The sequence below is a fragment of the Agelaius phoeniceus genome, chromosome Z (genome assembly GCF_051311805.1).
Source record: "Agelaius phoeniceus isolate bAgePho1 chromosome Z, bAgePho1.hap1, whole genome shotgun sequence".
Classification (NCBI taxonomy): domain Eukaryota; kingdom Metazoa; phylum Chordata; class Aves; order Passeriformes; family Icteridae; genus Agelaius; species Agelaius phoeniceus.
The window spans coordinates 55,930,348-55,950,927 of record NC_135303.1 but is presented as its reverse complement, the minus strand read 5'-3'; the positions used below and the strand labels follow the sequence as shown (position 1 = coordinate 55,950,927).

Below are 20,580 nucleotides of genomic sequence, written 5' to 3'. Positions count from 1 at the left end.
GAATAGCCTTGTTACTCTTCTTGACAATAACTTATAGACCACCAAAAGAGAGATGCATATCATTTGGTCACTGAACAATTTTTTTAGCAACCTAAATTAGACTTTAGCCTGTTGAAATGTAGAAAGAGATTTGTAGTCAGTGATAAAAGTCTACTATCTTCTACATCTTACCTATTTATCTTACAATATTTAGTAGACTTCTGTCTTTGCACATAAAATTTTTTGCACTTTTGAGGGCTAGCTGAAGCACCATTGTATTTTACTTAAAGTACAGTGCTACAGAAGAAAATGCAGCATATCAGAAACAAAATTGTTAGTTTAGGAAGAATGCAAAATTATTCCTAAGTGGCTGTAGAACATGACTTTCAACTGTTTGGGGAAATTTTTTTCTCTTTCCTACTGGCTTCAGTAGCATAAAAAGGTAAAATAATCTTCAGGGCCAGTGCTGCTTTTTTTGATCTTATGTGATTTATTTCTAAATGCTAAACATTACATATTGATAGTACATGGTATGTATGTAAAAGCAGTATGTGCAAGTTATGTCTTGGAACAAACAGATAAAAGAGAAATTCCTCTTTCTGAATCCTACTATTAAGTTTGAGTTATCATGTTTTCTTTGCACAAATTTGATAGACTAAATATGTGCTGAAACAATGTTAAGAAAACTGGTTTTATTCACTCACTACTCTAGAACAATTGGAATACTATAATAATTCAGTGGCACAAAGATGCTTGATTTAAAAAAAAAATCTGCCTTTGTTGCAAGGAAAGAGTTGAGGATAAAATGAAATTGTGCTATTGATCTACAGTCTCTGTGAACTCTTAGCTTCACATAATTTTCTGAAAAAATCTATTGGCAGAGAAACTAGAATTCAGCAAATTATATTTACACATTAAATGACTTCTTTTTTCGTAAATGCCACAGTGGACACATCCTCGTACAGCTGGTATACATACAAACAGTCTCTGCGTAAGAGCTGTTTAACTTTTTTCTTAAAATATCTGAAAATATCTGATTTTCATCAGTTCCTGTTGTTACTCTCTTGTTGGTAGGTTAGATAGGTTTGTTTTTTTTTTTTTTTACCAACAATCTCTTTTTGGTAGATTAGATAGCGTTTTTTTTTCTTAAAGCTTAATTTTTTCCATGGCCAGTTGTTCTGGGCTAATACAGTGCACATGTATACATGCAAATTCTTTAAGCTCCCAGAAAATAAAATGTACTGCAGTCACAGAGGTACTTCTTCTCTTTGTGAGGAAAAACAGCTGCACCCTGTTTGTATATGTCTGTATAACCAGTATTTGCGGTGGATTCTCAGTTAATTAAATTTAAACGTGCTGGAGTTATAGCTATAGAGTGATGGCTGTCAGCAGGAGCAAGGTCACTGAAAAGCTTATATCTCCAGAACTTGGAACTGAGCCTTGAGAAATGCACTGAGAGATATTGTCCCTTGGAGAGTCAGGCCACAGAGAAGGTAACAGGTTCTTATTTCTACCTGTGTCTAACGAGTGGTGAGGACAGCATGGTAGACCTAGAGGTTTGAATCCAGTATATAACCTTTGTACAGAATTAATATTTTTTGTTGTTTTCTACTCTAATACCTATATTACCTAAAAGCTATATTATGGTTGAAGTTTCAGTCAAGCAAGCGTGTACAGTTTGCCACACAGTCATTTTTGAAGCCAGTCTCAAGGAGTGTTTTTCCACTTTAAAAATGTAAAGCAATTACACTATCTACGGAGATTGACTGGATTTGCAGCAGAGTGACTGGATTTGGCTGTCAAATTGCTAGCTGTTTGGAAGCTCACATGGTTCTCCCTGAAAAATTACAGTTTACACAACTTTTTGGTCCTCAGGTTAATAAATCTAAATTGATGTGAATGCCAAATACCATTTAAGGTTTAAAAAAATTGATCAATGCTGACAAGACAAAGTAGCAACAAATTTTAACCGTTTGGCAAGATGTGGGCTTAAGTCTTCAGGGAAACATCCAGGAACTACTGTTTATGCAACTGGTATTAACTGAATTTAACTGTAAACATAATTACCTTTGGTCTTGGTAGAAATTTTGGAATATGTTCACATCCTGCGAGTGGTCAATATCGGCATGCAAATACGATGTGTGGTCTCATAAAAAGAGAGGTTTCAGTGTACTAGGAGAACTGTCAGGCGAATACATGGGAAGCAGTCAAAATTTTTCTGCTTATATTAAAATATAAAATCCATGGTGATTTAAAAAAAAATCTGAAACGACTAAACAAAACCACCTCAAAATTATTATCTTTTGACACATGGTAGTGTAGTCACTATGATCCTGCAAGATGGGAAACCACCTCATTGTAGTCTTTTGGAATTGGAAAAATACTTATTAATAGAATCTGTGTTAGCATTTTGCCAAATAATTTGGCATTATCAACAACTTCAAAACTGAAATTCTGTCTTCAAGGTTGACTGGGTAAATTCACAAAGCAGAAATTATCAGGCCACAGGGAAATGTTGGATGCAATAGATGTTTCTAGAATATAAAGGTGTTGCCTTCTTTTTGGCATCTTTGAAAAGAATTGTAAATAAAGCCTGTGACAGTGTCCTGGACAACAGGAAAAATATTTATTTAGTCCTTAGGATTGCCTGAAACAAATCTGGAGATGTAAAAAAAGTTAAATTGATAGAAGATGCAACAGAATAGAAGTTCATTTATATGTGATAGTTAGTATTATAATTAATTAATGCAGGCCTTAGTTATGCTAGCTATTTCCAATTAGACTATCCCTTGCTGTGTGCTTCAATAATAATAGCTGAATGTCTTTGTATGATGAATGTTGTAATTCACATGCACACTAGCTGCTTCAAGTTTAACTATCCCTTTGGTATATGATTCTACATTAATAGCTGGATGTCCTGTATAATGGATAAAGTAATTCTCAGGCACACTGAAGCTCTTCTATTACTGGATATGATGTAATTTTATCTTATTTCTCCATCAGCACAATAAATGGGACTGTGTGTGAAAAAGAATCTGTGTTTGTTTGTAAGATTTTACTTGGAAATAATCTTCCAAAAAGGAGAAAAATGAATGCATGGCAAAGAGTTCCATGTTCCCAACAGATTCTGTTTATAGTTTTGTTGAACTTAGCATTTATTGTAAGGATGGCAGATTGTTCTAGTTTTAATAATCATAGTGCTGTTCTGTTTTAATATTGCATGATCTGTGGGCTGCCATGAAGTTGTTACAAATTGAAGGGCTGATATAACATGAAATGAAGCACCTCTTCTCAATGTTCCTTTTGTTCAATATTTAACAAATTAGTATGTTGACATTTGTCTCTGATGGATTTCATTATTTGGTGAAAGGGTTTTAGGGGGTTTGACAGCATGAATGGTTTGTCCTGCAGACTTTCGAGAATTGATAAAGGCATCTTTGTTCTTTGTGTAAAAGCACAACAGATATCTTATTGACCAACGCATACAAAAAAGAAGGCTTGTATAGCTGCTGTGCAGAATAAACTAAGAAAATGAAGCCATTACGTATTCTTCTATCTTCTCTTTTTTTTTTTTTTTTTGTTCACAGCATGTATCTCCTTAGTCAAAGTAGCCAAAAGCGTTGGATACTCATTCAGTAAAATGAAACCATGTAATTTTTATCAGTTTATATACTGTTCAACGATGACAAAAATAATGAAAACAGGTTATGGATAGTAGTAGAGCTGATTAGATAAATTTCAACATTTCTAAGATGAATGTATATCTGTATAAATAAAAGATAAAGGCATATTAGAAGTAATGCATTTTAGCAGTAATGCTGAAAATCAGAAAAGACATGATAGTGTTGGATTTGCACCATTCTACATCAATTTTTTAAGTAAAATTAAATACTTCAGCAAATAGAATAACTACAAATTCTTGGAAACAGAAATTGTGGGTTATATTGCACATGGGCAAAAATTAGATTACATGGGATCCCATTACTATGGGATTTGGATAACTATCTTAATATTTTTGTTTGGTCCTATATTTATAATTGGTGCAAGGTTCAAGAGTGTAATAGATACTAACTGAAAATTTAAAAGAATTGTATCTGTGCCTCTTGTATGATCTGAGAAGTTCTGATATGTTTAAAAAAATCGGAGCTTTACCTTTTTATTTGTTTTTTTCTTAGAAACTTCAAGGATTTATAGCTCATTCTCCTCCAGTAATGTTTGGGGTTTCCTGAATTATTTGGGTACATATCTAGAGTTTTCTCATTCTGCAGATAAAGTATTTGTCACAAAAATCCTTAAAAAACAAGAGTTACTAAGGTTTGATTTTGTTTGTGATGCTACCATTACTGTAGCTCCTAGAGATTTAATAAGAACCACTTCTGCCTTCCAGCAGATTTAATTTCCTTTAAAAGAGTGATACCACAAGGCCTTGAATTGAAAAAAGAATCCTGGGAAATTCAAAGAGCAAGCAATCTGTTTTACTTTTTTCATTGATTTGGCCTTTTTGTTGTGGATAAAATCTTTCTTGTATAGAATAAGGGAATAAAAAATTACTCATTCTTTACTTTATGTTGTCTTGTCTATGTCACCTTTTGAGAGCACTAATGTATAGGCCCTTACCTTGAGTAATTTTCACTGAATATGGTGAAGCATATATATATATATTGCTTTCTGTCTAATTATTTATCATAGCTGGTTATTTGTACTGTCTCTCTCTGATGTGTTAATATCTGCCAGAAACGTCATTATATAGTGACAGGAAGTCCAAATCTTCCAGTAATAACAGTGACAAATAACAAAATCCGTCGATGATCAAGCAATATCATCTATCAGTGACAAAATCAGTCATCACTGAGACTGGAGCTGAGGAATGTTAGTGTCTGTTCATCATATGAATCATTTTTAGCAAGAATTCAAATAGTTTAAAAAGTCAATTAAACAAATGCTATATTTATTTCTAATATAAAACAAGAGAACCTTCTTTTTTTTAAATCTTCCCTTTGGCATACAAGAAAACAAAAAAGAATACAAAGAACTATTTTTTATTTATAAAATGAAAGATGTGAGTACCTGTATCTGTATTTCTTTCCATTGCTCATTTCTTGCAGAAACAATGTGAATTAAAAGATTTCATTACAATGATCAAAGCCTATCCATTGCTATTTTCTGTTCACTTTTCTTCATTTCATCAAGTATGTAAGATTAATTTTGGGGCCCTAATATAAATCACTGTTAAATGAAAAGAAGTTAATACAAATGCATGATTCAAATAGAGACTTTCTACACTCTTATTTGTTATTAAGTACTTTCACATGGTTAATAGTGTAATTGTTAGGTGTTTTTAATATTTTCTTTGGTTGACCAATTTCAAATATTTGGAAGGACTCAGAAATATGGTAAAAGTTTCACATAAAATCTGGAACATATCAAATTCATAATGTAAACTGAATATTGTGTTTTTATTTGTATATAAAATTCTTGCTGAATTTAGTGGAACTGTGATATTTCCTTAATCTCCTTAGACATCTACAAAATTAGTTTCTCAACCTCTGACCTTTTGTGAAGCTACCTATAATCAGTAAGAGTAAAGATGTTTTATCATTTGGTCTATCAGCTCTCTTATATCAAACAAAAAATATAAGATGAAAAAATCCATATCCAAAGATACTTTGCAGAGCAATCTGAATTAGAAATAAATTAATTTTCTTCATCTTTATTTCTTGCTCTATAATTGAATTACTATAGATCGACTTCCAATCTATCTGGTTTTTAAGAAAAACACAGCCAAATTCACTTGTGTAGCTTTTAAGATTTGTTTGGAAATGTCTGTCATGATACAGTGTAGTTTTATACTATGAATATTTAGTAAGAGATCTGGAAAATGGTGTTACAAATTATTTTCAGTGTTAGCAGTGTCAATATTTTTTTGAGGAGCAATTGGAAGTGAAGTGTAAAGGTTAGAAACTGAACTGCATAAAATACAGAGTTGGCTTTGTTGCTTTTTTTTTAGTAGTGAAACAGGTGCTTATATTTATTGAAGTCACTTAATTTATACTTAGCTGTAAATCACTTAACTAAATCAATTAAATATGAAAAAGTCATGGTGTGACATGCAACATGAAAAGCTGTAGTCTCTCAAGGTGTTTCTCTTAGAAAGCTGGCTGTAAGATTTTTGACAGTGTTGTAGCCATTTGTTACTATGAGGTGTTGTGTAATTGATTTTTATAAAAGTTTGTTACTTCATGAGTTTTTGGGCAAGAGGTTTCAAACAAATCTGTAAAAAAATCTGGATGGGAACTTGAGGTTTTGAAATTGTAAATCTCTCCCCCCTCACTCTATGTTTGCTTCTCTTTACCATAGCAGGCAATTTGCTAGCTGTCACAAATTTCGGGATTATGGAACTTTCTAAATGAACAGATATTGTTGAGCTTACATATGACATTAGTAAACAAAGTATGGAGAATATAAAAATATGTTCATGCTTGTGATTTCCTCATTGTGATACAGAATGTGGAAGATGAAAAGAAGTGAGCTAAATGTGTTGTTAGGCATCCTGGGTGCATCACATTCACATATTCAACTGATGAATAACTCTTCAGCTCTACAGTTCTTACTTGACTTGACTCCTGGTTGTTTTTGTCACATCTAGTTGCTAATGATCTTACTACAAAATTTGGTTAACTCACTGCCAATACTTGAGTTTCAGATATCAGACTGAAGTTCATATGTAAAATACACCATTCTTTGTTTCCTTCTTGCTTTACTTCCCAAGTCAGGATATTTTAAGGAGATAGGATATATTACCATGATACAAGCGCAGCAGGGTATCAGCCATGGGTAAGTTGTTGTATGATTTTTTGTAAAAACACAGTTAAAGTTTTTGACTTAGCACTGTGAAAGAGTGTGTGCTCTGCGTTAGAAAGAGAATTAGACATAATTTGAGAAACTAGTTGTATTATTACCAGATTGTTCATTTGCAAACAATAAGAAGTTGGATGGGTGCATTGATCTGCTGGAGGGCAGGAAGGCTCTGCAGAGGGACCTGGGCAGGTTGGATGGGCTGAGGTCAGTGGTATGAGATTTAACAAGGTCAAGTGCTGGGTCCTGCCCTTGTGTCACAGCAGCCATGCCTTTCACTATAGCCTTGGGGCAGAGTGGCTGGGAAGTGCTCATTGGGAAAGGGCCTGGGGTTACTGGCTAGCAGTGGCTGAACATGAGCCAGCTGTGCCCAGGTAGCCGAGGAGGCCAATGGCATCCTGAGGAGTACCAGCAATAGTGTGGCCAGCAGGACCAGGGCAGTGATTGTCCCCTTGTGCTGGGCACTGGCGAGGCCACACCAGGAATGTTCAGTTCTGGGCCCACCACTGTAAGAAGGACATTGAGGGCCTGGAGTGTGTCCAGGGAAGGGCAACAGAACTGGGGCAGGGTCTGGAGTACAAGTCCTGTGAGGAGTGGCTCAGGGAGCTGGGTTATTTAGCCTGGAGGAAAGGAGGGTCAGGGGAGACCTTTTTGTTCTCTACAACTGCAGAGAGGGAGGAGCATGCCGCCAGGAGGGGTCAGTCTCTTCTCCCAGGCAACAAACAGGACAACGGGAAATGACCTCATCTTGCCCCAGGGGAGGTATAGATTAGAAAAAAATCTTCACAGAAAGGGTGGCCAAGCATAGAACAGGCTACCCAGGGAAGTGGCAGAGTCACCTTCAAGGCTGTTGATTTGGTGTAAATAGGGGATTGAAAATATTGAGAAGGATCAAGAATTGTTACAAACCCTGCTGTTTGTATGGCGGTTTTGAGCCAAGACTCATGTTATCTTTTTCCTTTCACTTCTTCAGATATATGGCAAGTACTGGTTTTCCTGTTGAACAGTACTAGAGTTTCTCCTGAGAGGGTTTCACCCTTGTTTATACATATCCTTACTAGTCTGGTTTGGGGGGTGCAAAATATGCAAAGCAGAAGAGATAACAAGTTCACAGAGCAGCTGCTGCTTGGGTGTTCAGATCATTATTTAGGCACTTGATTGAAATTTACAGTTTTGATTTTGAATTGCAGAACTGAGTTGACTGTTTCTATCTTCCTTCCAAAACATGGGGGTTATTTTTCTTTCCATGTTGCCTACCCTACTGTGTTGCTGCATGACTTATGGAGTAAAAAGATAGTCATCTGCACTAGAATGATTTTCAGCTGTAACTTCTGTCACTTTTTGGTTTCTCCCTATGATGGTAGGAAGGCGAAACTTTAAAAATTAGCTTCCATTACTTCTGGAATAGTGCTCAGACTATTCTACAAGATCCTTGGCTCTACTACTGCATCTGAATATATATTGGAGTTTCTGATATACTGTAAACCTATGAGAGTAAAAACATTGTAGTTCTCTCAGTTCTGCACTGTAACATACACTAGACCAATGGAGATTATAGAGGTAAGAAAGTGGATGTTGAGTGGTCCTGTGTCTGTATTCCAATGGCACAAGTACCCACAAAGATAAATTAAGCTAACATTCAAAGTCTGATATAGATACTGCAGACATCATATTGATACCATTCTTTGTATCACTGGAAGAATGTAGTTTTGACATGGTTTGACACTGGCCAAATGCCAGGCACCCATGAAAGTTGGTCACTCACCCTCCCCTGCCACAGCTAGGCAGAGGAGAGAAAGAAATTAATAAAGGGTTCATGAGTTGAGATAAGGACTGGGAGAAAATGCTTCAAGGGCAAAAAAGGCTCAGCTTAACGGTATGAAGTGAATTTATTACTAACAGAGTCAGAGGAGGATAATGAGAAGTAAATTAAGACCTTACAACACCATTTTCTCCCAACCCAGTATTACTGTATATATATATATATATATATATATATATAAGTAGCATCTGTAATAGTGATTTTTTTGTGCTACTTTTGACTTCAGAAGCATTATTTCTCAGGTGACAATAGTTTTGATTCTGTTATTTCCACAAATATGTAAGAAAATGTATGTGCAGATCTCTGTGTATTAAGAGGGAAAGATTTCTACTTCAAAATGAATGGAACAAGTTTGTTAGAAATTAACTTCAGGTTCCCATCTTAAATGTGTATTTAGGTTCTTGTGCATACATTTGGCTAGGTTTTGTGCTGTGTGTCTCATCTGATTATGTGTGAACAGCCAAAGATACCACACTCTTGCAGACTGTATGCAAAGCAGCACTTGCATCTAAGTCATGAGTCTAGAGAAAGTTTTGAAAAATTCCTGTTGCAGATTTGGCTTCTCAAATGGGCAAATTGCTATTCAGAGCTTAAGGATGCCTTAATCAATTAGAAACCTTTTATTTGTTAAAGAGACTATCTATTAAGGATGTGTAAATGGGTGGATTGGAATGATTGGAACATCAGGACTCTTTGGTCTTTCACAACAGCAATTTCTTTCCCTTTGGGACACAGTTTTTTCCTTTATATGCATTCATGCCACAGTTACAGTGTCGAGATTTCCTTTAACTGCAATTTAACTGGGAGGGGGAACTTGTTCCTTCTTCCAGTCAAGTGTATAAGTTATGAGCGTGGGATTCTGGTCAGAATAATGCTCTTTTGCTTTAGAAGGGTAACCAAGTGTATACTTGTCAAAAACAAGTCATTAACTTATTTTTCTCTTGGAGCCACTGGGAACTTGTCCAGCTTCCTGGGAACAACTGGAAGGGTTGTTGGTTTTTTTGTTAACTGGGAGAGTTTTCCCATATTTTTTACCATATTCAGCTTGCCTGTTCTGGCCTGCTTTAGAAACTTGGATCCTGCTTGCTAAAGGCATTTATAAGCTGCACAGTCCTTGTCAGGTCTTGATGTGATTTCTAAGGTGAATCATCTTTGCCCATTGCTAATGTATGGATGGATTTCTTTCCTATTCAATTAGAATCAAAGAAATGGGTATCAAGCCTTATAATTTGTTTCTAGTAAATCAAATATATGGTAGGAGGGCCACTTTTCTCTTTTGTTTAAAAAAAAAAAAAGATTAAAAAAAAAGTTTTTGGGTCTTGCAATTTAGTTACCCATCAAATTATCTTATTTTTCACTTAGACACTTTCTTAAATTATGGAGTGCTTTAGGAGCAGCGCTGCTAAGTAACAATGTGCAATTAATAACATTCATAACATTTTCCCAACACAGACAGGACATCAACTTGTTCAAGTGAGCGAGTCCAGAGAAGGGTCACCAAGATGATTAGAGGGATGGAGCATCTCTCCTGTGAGGAAGTGCTGAGAGAGTTGGGTTTGTTCAACCTGGAAAAGAGAAGGCTTTGGGGGTGACTTAACTGCAGCCTTCCAGCACTTGAAGCAAGCCTGTAAGAATGACAGAGAAAGACTTTTTGCAAGAGTGGGTAGTGACAGCATGAGAAGGAATGGCTTCAAACTCAAAGACAGAAGGTTTAGATTCGATATTAGGAAGTAATCTTTTCTGGGAGAGTGGTGAGGCTCTGGAACAGGTTTCCCAGAGAAGCTGTGAACTCCCCAGTCCTGGATGTGCTCAAGACCAGCCTGGATGGGGCGACCCGGTCTAGTGAAAAGTGTTCCTGCCCACAGCAGTAGGGTTGGAACTACGTGATCTTTAAGGTCCTTTCTGACACAAGCCATTCTATGATTCTATGAACATTGCACATCCTAGATGATATTAAAAAGGTAGATTTGGTTTGCATAAGTGGAGCAGAGTTTATGGAATTCAAATATTTATTGAAAATAGAGAATCTGTGTTTTAAACAAATACATAGATGTAAACTTCCAAACTAATAGGTCTGGCCATCTTTCAGAGACATGTTCAGTCTTTGATAAAATTACTCTTAAGAAAAATGGGAACTTTTCAATGGTTTGAATTGGAGATAGTACTGATTGTTAAGGGCAAACAAAATAAAAGAAAAAATGTATGTTGTTCTCAGGAAAGGAAGTTGCTGGCTCTACTCAGAATCTAAAATTAAATTTTGCTGCAGCACATAATCTTATTTTAGCCTCATAGGAAGCTGCGTTCATATTCTTTGGCCAAAATTTAACTCATATACATTTTTCTTACTGAAGCGATTTGTAATCCATCTGTAAAAGAGAATATTGTCTAAATGTGGCATTTCTGTTTTGTAAGTGATTGGAGAAAGCAGAAATTACAATCTTTATTGTATATTTTTCTGCAATAGACCTAAAATGCAAACTGTTCTGTGAGCCTATTCATGAGGCATGAAGTTACTTTTGTTTTGCTTAGCCAAGTGGCTGAAATGTTGCCACCAGTATGCCTGGAATGTTATTTAGTTGGTCTATTTCTGCAGTTTTTCTTTGTACCACTGTACACATGCCACAACTAGGGGTCATTTACTTAAAACTGACCAAAGTAATACCCTCAAAGTTATGGTTATTATTTTCATCAGGGGCTTTATAATAAAAGATTTATCATGTTCTGCACCTTCTGTGCTCACATTTTCTCCCCATCTCTCTCTCCCTTCATTCTCTTAATCAGAATTGCTTTTGGCAGATTTGGAGAGCTGTTGTTTTTACTTGCATTTTTTGTGTTACTTGATTCCTTGATTTAGTACTTTAACTTCTTACATTGTGTCTTACAATGCTGTCTGATTGAAACGTATTAACTTTCTTGGCTGGGTAACTACTTTTTTTTATAAGGAGATAGTTGTTGAATATGTTTTTCTATCTCCATGTGTATCATATTTTATGGTCCCAGTACTAGACATCCAACTGGTTGCAAGAAAACTGTGGGTGTTTTAACATTTCCAACGGAAGGGTAGGATGGGTGGGGAAGCTTTTTGGAATGCTGACAAATAATATCTGACTCTTGGAAATGTAAGATGTCTAAATGTCTAAGGCCATAGACTCCCCTCCCATGCTTGGAAGGCTAGACTTAAAGACCACGTATGCTTGTGTTTTATTTCCTTTGTAACTGAGAGAAAAGTGAGAGAAGAGTTGAAATACAGATCATGGATACCATAGGTTAATGTAGGAACATTCTGTGGATGGTGGTCTTGGTTTGTGTCCTTGCTACTCCCATCTGTGACATGGTGCCCCATTAACCCCTTGGATATTAGTCAGAGGGCTTAATTCTGCTACTTTTATTTCCTAGATGTACTTAGTTTCAGAAGTTGTCTCAATTTTGAGATGTTAAGTTCTGTAATGTCTGTTAGCATAGCAAAAATTGCCTTACAGTAGCATATGAGTTGGGAACTGCAGTAACTTGCAGTTCAGGGTATTTTCAATAGCAGAGTGACAATTCATAACAGTTTTCCCCTGCAATTTCTTCTTCTTGTTTAAGTACAAAGCAGAGTAGATACAGACTGGGTTGTTCCTCTGCTGTTGTGAAAAGCAGATATCTAGTGCTTCTTACCTCTGTGGTTGTAGTAAAATATGTTCTCCTATCTCTGCATTTGCAAAAATTATCAACTCTTATCACAAGATGGTATCTTCTTAACTCGTTTGATGTTTTGACAAACACACGTGCTTTACCATGTATGACACTTTTTAACGTGTCATACCATGTATGACACGTTTGGATACTGATTTGTTTTCTTTATCAAATGTTTCTCCTTTATTTATTTCCATCTTTGAACATTTAACTGACAAATACTTGTTTTCAATATTAACACTGGTCATATTATCCTGGCTTATATATAAATGTTTCTATGAAATAAATCAGTCTTGTAACATGAAAAATATTAAACTCTGGTTGAAGTTACTTCTTACAATTAATAGCTGTTTGATGGTCAAATACCTTACAGCTGGAATTTTAGTTTGATTTTCTGCAAACCAACAATAAAGTACGACTTAATTCCTACAAATTCCTGAGATATAATCTATTAGTCATGGCCTAGCATGCATACACTAATAAGAAGCTAAAAGGCTAATAAAGCCAACCTGAAAGAAAGACGGAGAGAGACTATTTACAGAGCATGTAGTGACAGGACAAGCTGGAATGGCTTCAAACTGAAAGAGAGTAGGTTTAGGTTAGATATTAGGAGAAAGTTCCTCCTTCTGAGGATGGTGAGGCACTGGCATAGGTTTCCCAGGGAAGCCATGGATGCCCCATCCCTGGCAGTGTTCAGGGCAGTTTGGATGTGTCTCTGAGCAACTGAAACCAATGAAAGGTGTCCCTGTCCACAGCAGGAAAGTTGAAACCAGGGAATCTTCAAGGTCCCATCCAACTCAGGCCATTCTTCAGTTCTGTTATTATTATGTCCATGCAATACACGTTGTAACAGGTCAGTAACAGATTCTGTCACTCATTTCTCTTGTGCAGCCCACACATCATCTTTCTGTCACAAAGTGTACTGCCAGGAGGAAGCCATCTCTGTGGAACTCGTCTGTGCCACGAAATTGCTCATGCTTGGTTTGGACTAGCCATTGGTGCTCGTGATTGGACAGAAGAATGGATAAGTGAAGGGTTTGCCACTTTTTTAGAAGATATATTTTGGGCTAGAGCACAACAGGTAAGGTGATGACACATTGCTTCAAAATTAATGTGGAAATCAAAATTATATGTGAATTAGATGTAAATTAAACCTCAAAACACAAACTGTGCTATGGAGTAACATATTTTAAAATGGTATTGGAATTCACATGCTTACTTGATGTTAAAAAAAAAAAGTGATCCACAATGAATACAAAACTTTACAGAGGTAGGGCTCAGTACAAATGAGAATACAAACATCTGTTTGTCAATGATTACCTTCCCAAAAATTTTATACTCAATCAGTAAAATTCAATTATCAAACAATTGCTGTGAATTCTTTCCACTTCTGTTGTATATCTGAAACTGGAAGAATCAACAGTCTTACTGCATATTGTGATATGCAGGTACCTAATTAAAATTGTTTGGTTTCGTGCAATAGATGACCAAGAAGTGTAACTCAAAGCAAAATAGAAGATGATTTTAAATGGGGCACACTGGCACTTACACTTTTTTTTCCTCTTCTACTGCCCAACAAGTTACTGTCCTGTCAGAGACTTAGAAATCACTGCCTCCCTTAAGGTGAAAATTTCATAAGTTGCATGTCAGCTAGTAAAGTGCTTTTCTGATGCAACTCTTACTTTTGTAGTACCTCTGCTGCTACTTCAAGCATTTAATGTGTCAGTCCTTTCTACCTGTACCTTCATCAGGTTTCACCCCTTTAGTCTGCAGATTTCCACCTGAGCAAAAGCATGGTAGAACTGGGAACTGACCAAATACACTCCTCTGACCCTCCATTTTATTAAGTATCTGGCATATTTATAGCACCAAACTAAACAGAGTACCTTGTTATGTACCATATTTCTGGGAAAAAAAAAAGATAGAAAGGGTGTCTAAACACTTGGGTTTTCCCTTTTGATTCTAACACTAATTTGTGCCCTCACATTGAGAATAACTACACTGCTGTGAGCTGTTCACATTAATTCTTTGCTTTTCTTAGTCACTTGAAAGCATTTTGATTGTAGTAGACATCTTCCTTGGAGCTGAGTGTAAAGGAGAAAACAAAATAGTGTGATTAGCTCCCTTGTTATCATGTAAGGCATACCTTTTGAACATTATTGGGTAGTTTTGATGCAATGCAATCATAGAATTTAAGGATTGTGAGTGTATTCCATAGTGCCTGAGAATAATTTCAGTTGTGATTGAATGTAATGCAGGGTAGTATTAGCTGCTTTTGCTTTCCCCAATTTCCCATCTATTCTTATAATAGAGAAACATAAATTATAATTATGTTCAAAACAATTATTTGTCAGCTGGCAACCTGGCATTTATTTCATAAGTAGGAATCTCTGTTAATATTATGTAAATGGGGAGAAACACAACAGGGAGCTTTCAGGAGTATGGCAGAAGTAATAGGAAAGAGGAGTGAAGCCAGGACACAATGTAGCTCTTTGCTCTGAATTTGGGAAGGGTAAGGATGCAACCAAAAGCTCTATGCCAGGTATCTCTACTGTAAATTCAGTTTGTTTCTTGCCATTTACTAAATGGAAAAAAACATGCCCATCTCTCTCCTCAGTCAGAACTATTTAACTGACTGTTGATTTGATGTGCACAGTGAGGCTTTTGTTTTTCTTAGTGCTGCCATTATCTCTCATAGCAGCAACTGTTATTTTTTTATCATGGATATTGATACCCTTTCCTGCCTCTTCTGCACATTAAAGAGAAACAAACCAAGTTTCTTGTTCTGCAAATTAGTATTTTCTGTTGGGAAACAGCAATCAGTGATCTGTGTTTTTTGTTTACTAAGCAGCTGTCACATGATGAAATAAAAGAGCAACAGGAATTGAAAGCTTTACTTCGCTGGCGCAGACTCAGAGATGAGGTGCAAAACTCTGAAGAAGAACTGCAAGTTTTAAGGTAACAATATGATAACACCATCATTGCTGTTGTATTTTCACTCTCTCCTGTTTTCCACATTTTCTCCCTTCAAAAGATACACATCCAAATCATCTGATTATATCCACTGCATTTCCTTATTTCCTTCTAATAAAAAAAGAAAATGCAAATTAAACTGACTGGGTTATACATCTTGACTATAATACAATTGCTTTTCCCTTTGTTATAGAAAGCTTTTAGAAAACCATGGGATTATCTTGATATGAAATGTCTCTGAACAGTTTACAAGAGCTTCTATTCAGGGAAGAAAGAAAAGACCATTTCCTGAGAAGTTCACTGTTGGAAGTCATAACAGAGTTATTTTCTGTAGCTGAAGACAAGTACATACATTAGCATGGTATTTAACTGCCAAGCTGAATGAAGCTTTAAAAAACAAGGAAAAAGTATAACATATAAACTTTATAAACTTTAGGAATTTCTAATTAGAAATTTCTAATAGTTATATTTAAAATAGATTTTTAGTCTTTAGGTATCAGATGCTAAACTCAAGGCTCCTTTATAGATAGCTAAAGACAGTCTTCCTTTGCCAGTGATTAATATTCTGTTCTGATTGGTGTGTTAGGAATTTTCAAACAGTCTTTGATCTTGAGTGTCTGTCTAATTCAGGATCCACGGAGCTTCTACAGTTTGTCTTCTCACCATCTTCAACCAAGAATAATGAGTTTACCAATCCTAGTTAAAATTAGCCATGATTTCTGACCAAATCATGGAAGTGCAGGGACAGATTTCAAACAATTATGTAGTCTGTTCTCCTGCTTTGAAATAAAGGCAGTATACACAGACCATCCTAAGTGGGTTCTTACTAACATGTTCTTAGAAGGCTCCTATAAAAAAGGTTTCATAAGAGAGACAAGCTGTCTCAATCAATAGTGTTAAGAGTTAAAAACTGCTTCCTAATGCACAGCTGAAATCCTGTTTATTTCAGACAATGTACATTTCATTTCCTGTTTATTTCAGAATGTGCATTTCATTTCTTTCTTTCACCAAGTGGAAGTGGAGAATAAATTGAATATTATTAAATATTTTTGGAAGACTGTTGCCATTTCATTCGTTTAAGGTCTTCCCTTCTTGTGCTTGTCCAGTAGAACCTAAAAGACTCTATTATATTTGGACACTCAAGAGAGTGCTCACCAACATAGAAGTTCCTCTCCAAGACCTCATGTAATCCAAAAGCATATCACCATCTGTGTAACTGTAGTCTTCCACTGATCTGTTTTACTTTATGTTTACTGATGAATTGTGTAAGCAAAGTCAATGAAGTTAGACAGTTTTGTAAATATTCAGGTGCATAATTTGACCATAGTTGTAAATGCAAAAGCAAGCTTAATCACTAGTTGTTATACAGCTGCTGCCAACACAGCTACCAATTTACATGCTGAGGTTTTTGTTTGCTTTAAATATTTAATACTAAAAAAAATTATTAGTATATAGTATTTAAATATTAAATATTTAAATATTTAATACAAAAATATTTTTTAAATATTGGTTCTTGGGATATGATGCTTATCTGTATAACTGTTTTCCATTTTCAAAATCACATTTGTTGTCTTTTGTATTATATTAATATTTATATTGTATTTATATTATATTATTTGATTAAAAGCTATTACTTTTAATCAAATGTTATGTGGTGTAAACTTTCAAAGTAATTTTTCTAAGGGCCATAATCCTTTGTAGTTTGAAACTCAAGAAGGATTGATTTCTTTTGAAAATGAAACTTACACTTTCTATTGACTTGCACATTTATTCAACATAATAATAAGCATTTTTCTTACCTTTTGGATAGTATTATTCCTAATGTTAATACAAAAGAGTGAAAAGTTCATCTCTCATTTGAAAAATGTGTCTCCAATAAACACTTCAGGCCAGGCACATGATACCACTTTGTGATTCTAGCCATTTCTTCTTCTCTGATATCTCTAGCTCCTTGTGATTGCATTTAAGGACTTCTTACTGATTTCAGTCAGATATAAATATTTTCTACTATTTTTGTGGCATGGACATGAATAAATTATCTTTTTGCATATTTACTGGGGTTTTTTTTCTTCATCCTTCTGAAAATATGTTCTCATGCTTTCCAAAACTGGCATGTAAGAAAGAAAATCTCAGTCCCGGCCCTTGGTCTGGGTTGTGCGTTTGTACTGAGGCTTGGGCTGGTTCTAACTTGTGTTTTTATACAGAATATTAAACATAAATTATAGCTATTTGTTTCTTCTTGCCAATCATTTCAGGAAGGAAAAAATCAACCAACTCACTCTTCACAAGCATAAGCTCATTCTTCCATTACTTTTTTTTGTTCCCTGATGATTATATGATCATTTGTGCTTTCTCCTGACAAGTGGAAAAATCTGCCCCAAACTTACCAGCTGATCCTATCAATTTTTGATCCATCAAATGAATATCTTTTTAGACTGGGTGAAAGCCACTCAGCAAACTGATGATCAGCCTGATGTTTCTTCTTATTATGGGTACTTGGTAATATGTTATAGTAAGTAGCCTGTCATAAGCTACCTGTAAAAAAAGAGGTCAGGTAAGAAAAAAATTGTATAAGTGTCTTTTCAACAGGCAGCAGCTCCGAAAGGCAGCACGAGCAAATCTTAACATTGAAGAAGGAATTTGTGGCACAGCCATGCTCATACAGGTTGAGACTTCCAACAGACCTGTGCCTGTTTTCTCACAGAATTTGAAAGAAACCTGCAGGGATAAAAGCACCTATGAAAAAGATCTTGGCACATGTTTTGCTGGTGATCATGAACACCAGCACTCTCATCCAGCACTCTCATCTCTTCTATTAGGAAAGCAAAGAAGAGCATTCTGTTCTGCAGAATAAAGCTGGTGTTGACATTTGTTTCATCTCCTGGGCCTTATGGCTGAACTGCATCTTGTGGTTACTCATTAAGTCAAGCCAATGTTGATATCTAGCTCTAAATATCTAGCTCTGAGTTCTCTCCACTTGTGTCAGGTCCATTCTGTCCTGAAGCAATGCCTCTGACTGCTCTGTAGGTGTTTGAAGAGTTTTATTCTATCTGTTAGGAAATGTGCTTTCAGATGGTGTCTCACAGTCTCTGTGTAAGTTTTCATGACCACCTGGCACATCAGACCATTTAATTACCAAGGGCATCCCAGTGCATTGCACTTTCACTCAGGCAATGTACTCATCTGCCCAGCAAACAGAAAGCAGCGTCTTCTACCTCATTCAGAAATTTTCCAGTATCTAAAATGTGCTAGATAGCACATTTTAGATACTGGAACATTCAATATCTTGAATATTTTGAGACAGCTTGCCTTTAACATTATGGTAGACTTTAGCTACCAGGTTAGATGCAGCTTTTGTAGGTCAGTGTAACAAATTTTCAATCTTTGTACTGTCGATGTCTGGTAAATACAATAAGCATTGCTTTAAAATATTGTTCTGAATTCCTGATAGCAGAGAACAGGGTTACATTCTAAATAGTTACACTCCTTTACAGACATTTTCAAGAATATATATACAGCCTTTGCAGAGGAATGTATATATGTTTTCTGTATGGAATTCTTCACTACCATCATCCAGATGCAATACTTCTTTCTGGTCAGTCCTAGGATTTACACAGGCACAAAGTCAGAGGAGGAAGAAAGTATGGTTGCCTAATTTAGAATAATTGTGATTATGAGAAAGATTTCAATTTAGTGTGGATTCTGTGCTCAAACTCCATTTTTCAAAGTCAATAGACGGGGCTATTTATAAAAAGAAATGAAGCAGTTTTATGTTTTATGTATGCAGAGAATGATGAAAAGTCATGTATGGAATGTCAGCAGGTGTTCCTTCCAGGAGACTGATCCAGAAGAGAAATAGCTGGATTTCTGCTTTCCTACAGTGGGTCTGCAATGTTTACACAGCCTAAAAGAACTGGAGTTGCCATAGAATAAGAAAACAATTACTGGTACTGTTCTTTCAATGTTGAGGGAAGATCTTACTGGAAAGATATTTATGAATGATAACATGGAAGAGGACTGTGTCAGAAACACAATGTAAAATTCAATCTGTTTTTTTCTCTCTTTTATTTCAAACAGTTACATTTTATGAAAATTTTGTGTATAGTGGATTTCATGTGCCCAGGCATGAAATAATGACTGTCATAATAATGTCTGAAAAATACCCTGATTTAGCACTCTGGACAAGACTTTAATAAGAAACTCTGACACAGATATAAAAAAGGAAGAACCCCTCCCTCAAATGAGACACAGATATGGGAAAAAAATTGATCACGAAGTTCTTGAAATCATCCTGCATGAGTGGTGTGGTTTGAAGGATCTTGCCTTGCTGTGGCCCATATTTCACCTGTTCTGCAGAAATGAAAGGAAAGACATTTGGTTTTGAAGACTGGCCATTTCAAAATCTACATTTAGAATTGGAGAGGTTGTTTTAGTCACAGGGTTAGGCTCCTAAGACAGGCAACTGTTCTGACAGACTACTGTTAGTTGGGATATTTTCTGAATGGAAGAAAAACATCTAGATGTTCTTCAGTACTATGCCTGTGAAGGCACTTCTTACAAATTAAGAAAAAATGCTTGTAAGTTCCTCTTTAGTTTCCGTCTGTGCTCTTTAGAGCCTAAAAATCCTTCGCACTTAACTGTTGTAGATTTGTGGCATACCAGATACTGTATTGCATTTTAAATCAGGCAGTAAGTACTATTTTTTTTCTAGACATTATTGTCTGTAAACCTCAAACCTGTGTGCAAAATACCTCCTCTTTTAATATTTGAACTACATTTCTTCCAACCCAAATGGAAAAATGAAAATCAGAACACTTTCTGCAGCAGTCTATTGCATGCAAATGAAAAAGGTTATTCTTGCAAGGACAGTCATGTAAGCTGTTAAGCCAAAGTTCAGGTAAAAAAAAAGAGAAAGCTCTAGTTGAATGTAGTGACTTCACTGTCTTCCCCTGCACTTCCCCTTCCCTTAAAATGTTAGCTTTGTTTATTTTCTTTCTCTTTGTTCATAAGGTGTCTGCACTGGAAAATGACATGCAACCTGGTGTTATGCTGGCTGTAAAAGGACTACACCAACCTACTGATGAATTTTATTTAGAAGAAAATCGACTTGTTAGACTGTCTAAGTCAATTTATATACTTATGGTGAAGAAGAAGACTAAACTAGTCACGGGTGTTTAAAGTTACTATGCCACACAATGCTTTCAACTATCAGAACCTGTAATGTATGACTTATTTCTTTACTTACTTATCCAAAACTTAAATAGTATGTTTCCATT

General features: G+C 35.7%; 1 protein-coding gene across 11 annotated transcripts in view; it reads left to right on the top strand.

Moving 5' to 3' along the window:
* Positions 1-20,580, top strand: part of AOPEP (aminopeptidase O (putative)) — a 184,998-nt gene that overhangs the window by 54,549 nt on the left and 109,869 nt on the right. For 9 of the 11 annotated variants that reach the window (XR_013179820.1, XR_013179819.1, XR_013179818.1 and 6 more), the window contains 2 exons: positions 13,223-13,412; positions 15,180-15,289. Coding sequence is in view for 5 of the 11 variants with exons in the window: in XM_077171363.1 (XP_077027478.1) it covers positions 13,223-13,412; positions 15,180-15,289 (300 nt within the window). In the remaining 6 variants the exon portion in view is untranslated. Of the gene's footprint in view, positions 1-13,222; positions 13,413-15,179; positions 15,290-17,893; positions 20,579-20,580 lie in introns of those variants that run through there. The other 2 variants (XM_077171366.1, XM_054652037.2) reach the window with 2 other exon arrangements.